Raw genomic sequence first — 3,016 nt, 5'->3', positions numbered from 1 at the left:
AAAATCTTCTAAGTTCCTCTATAGTATCAGGTTTTGGAAAATCAATAATCGCTTTAACTTTATCTTCTAATGGTTTAATTCCTTCTGTAGAGACTTCAAAACCCAAAAACTCTAATTTATCTTTACCAAAACTACACTTTGAAAAATTAATCGTTATACCAAATTCATCAAAACGTTCAAAAACTTTTCGTAAATGTTCTCTATGCTGCTCTTCATTTTCCGATGCAATGATGACGTCATCTACGTAATTGAAAAGAAAATCTAAGTCTTGTAAAACAGTATGATGCATAAAACGTTGAAAAGTTTGTGCAGCATTTCTTAATCCAAATGGCATACGCACGAATTCGAATAAACCAAACGGTGTTATGACGGCAGCTTTCTCAATGTCATTTTCCGAAACTGGCACACAATAATAGGCTCTATTTATATCTAGCTTTGAGAAAACCTTTTTATTATCTAACATATACGTAAAATCATGCAGACGGGGAACTGGATATCGATCAGGCTTGGTAATCGCATTTAAACGTCTATAATCTCCACAAGGTCTAATATTCCCGTCCTTCTTAGGAACAACATGCAAGGGACTTGCCCAAGCGCTTTTACTCGGCCTACAAATCCCAAGCTCTTGCATAATCTTAAACTCATTTTTAGCTTTTACGTACCTGTCTGGTGGTAACTGCCTGGCTCGTGCGTGCACTGGAGGTCCTGTGGTCTCAATGTGATGACAAACATTATGTTTAGGCGTTTCTTTGTACGAAACTGGTTTAGTTAGTTCTGGAAATTCACATAATAAATCATAATAAGGGCAATTATTTACGATAGTTTTCAAAGTGGGCTCACTAGAATTAGAAAGATTTCCTTTGGTGCTTAAATTAGTTACTTGGTCGATTAACCTTCGTCCTTTCAAGTCAATTAACAACTGAAAATTAGCTAAGAAGTCAGCACCTAATATTGGTTGCTGTACGTCCGCTAATGTAAATAACCAACGGAATGCTCGTCTTAGGTTTAAATCTAATTCTAAGTACAATGTACCATACGTGTTAATCTGAGTTCCATTTGCGGCAAAGAGTTTATAACAACACTCACTTGTATTACCTTTCATGTAGGCTACTTTCCGCGGTAACACTTACACGTTTGCACCACTATCCACTAAGAAGTTTAAGCCCGATTTCCTGTCTCTGACACACAGACGGTGATTCCCGAAGGCACGGTCACAGCCTCCCGTCGCAGACTGCACCGACTCTAGTTTTCCGCTGGCTTGTCCTTGTCGTGTTTTTTCTTCCAGTTACATGGATCCACACATTTAGTTGCCTTGCTGCGATACTTATAATGGTAAAAACATAACCAATTTGGATCTTCGAATTTCCTTGTGCGACTTCTTGACCCTGACCTGGATCTGTTGCGTCTAAAGTTATTCCTTCGCCAGTTATTTGAACGGCCTCGTGATCTTGACTCTAAATTTTGTAATCTATCACTCAATTTGTTTATTGCCGAAATAATTTGGTCCTGAGAACCGGATGGGCCTGGTTCCTGTTTGACAGTCGCAACACTGTGTATGGGAGTCGTCGTTTCCATTATTTTATCCGCTATTGATGCTAATTTCTCTAGATCTTTTTCTTCCGTTACAGCTAAAACTCCTCGCACCGAATTTGGTAAATGATTCTGCCACATAACTATGAGTGTTTCGTTATTTACTCGTCCCCTGGCTAGGTCTTGCATTTTTCTTAGTAATTGTGATGGTTTCTGGTCGCCTAATTCCATTTCGCCAATGAGTTTTTTTACTTGCCGCTCTTCGGATTCTTGATATATAAATATCAACTTATTCTTCAAGGTCTCATATTTATTTTTCTCAGGGGGATCCACAAGGATCTGTGTAACTTGCTCAACTGCGTCCGGGGGTAATTTTGAAATAAGGACCTGGTACTTTGATTCGTCGGACATCTTCTGAGGATTTAGAACTGCTTCTGCTTGGATAAACCATGTTCTAGGCGACTTCTTCCAAAATTCCGGAATTCTAGCTGTGATGGAGATGGACGACAGTTGATGTTCTTCAATAACGACCTTCTTGTCTTCAGACGACATTATAATTTCTTAATTTGACGCGCACTAATATTAAACCGACACTACGTACACTTGTGTGAGTTGCCCCGGTCGTCCGATTCACTGAATTACAAGTCCAAATTCACTGGTTACAGTTCACACTTTCTCCACACGGGGTCACCAATTTAGATGGTGGGGTGTCGTGTTCAGAGATAAGTAAAGAAACCGAATACTAATTAATACACTTTTATTATCTGACTCCAATTAGGTTACATACGATTAGGTACGGTCACAATATTTAGTAGCGTGCGTTGGTAGTGCGATATACGGGACAACTGAGGAGGCGAACACAATGCAAGTACAGTATGAACAATATTGATGCGTCAACAATTAGTGTAGGTCCCGCTACAGTACCAACGTGTGGAGCCGGCCTCATAATAGAGGGGACTTAAACACGATACTGTATATAAACGTACGACACCTTATTATTTTCCCGACGTTTCGGTCGAATTGCACCGACCGCGGTCACGGGTGAACTGATGACAGCTAGCGGCGTCTCCGTGAAGCACCGAGTTTTAGAACTACCCTCGCATAGTCGTCACAATTTTCACTTATTGAAGTCGCGTACAGTATCGCGTTTTAAGACTCGATTATTAATAAACATCTCAATGTTTATGAAGAGCATCCTCTCGGGAACTACATCGCACACGCTAATAGAAAAAAATTGCATTTGGACGTTCTTTATAAATAAATGCGCAATTTAAAACCAAATCAGACCGGTCCTGTAGTTTCTGAGAAACATGTTCAAATAAATAAATTCTTCAGCTTTATAATATTAGTACAGGATACATGCCTAAATTTAGTGTGAACAAGTTCAGTTTGTACTGCCAATCACTTTTGATTCCTTCAACTAAAACACTATCTAATATAATATAAGATTTTAATGACATAAAACATATCGGACAACGGTATCGGA

General features: G+C 39.2%; 1 protein-coding gene across 1 annotated transcript; it reads right to left on the bottom strand.

The window, feature by feature from the left end:
* Window positions 1–1,135: 1,135 nt before the first annotated feature.
* LOC124631536 lies at window positions 1,136–2,257 on the bottom strand. Its single transcript, XM_047165983.1, has one exon. The coding sequence runs from the start codon at window positions 2,080–2,082 to the stop codon at window positions 1,243–1,245; it is 840 nt and encodes a 279-aa protein (XP_047021939.1). The 5' UTR covers window positions 2,083–2,257; the 3' UTR covers window positions 1,136–1,242.
* Between the last annotated feature and the right edge of the window lie 759 nt (window positions 2,258–3,016).

This window comes from Helicoverpa zea, chromosome 6, assembly GCF_022581195.2.
Source record: "Helicoverpa zea isolate HzStark_Cry1AcR chromosome 6, ilHelZeax1.1, whole genome shotgun sequence".
NCBI lineage: Eukaryota > Metazoa > Arthropoda > Insecta > Lepidoptera > Noctuidae > Helicoverpa > Helicoverpa zea.
Note: the sequence above shows the minus strand (reverse complement) of the source record. Positions and strands in the feature narration are given on the sequence as shown.

Coding starts and splice junctions, on each gene's coding strand:
- LOC124631536 (XM_047165983.1), bottom strand. CDS start 2,082: ATGTCGTCTGAAGACAAGAAGGTCGTTATTGAAGAACATCAACTGTCG.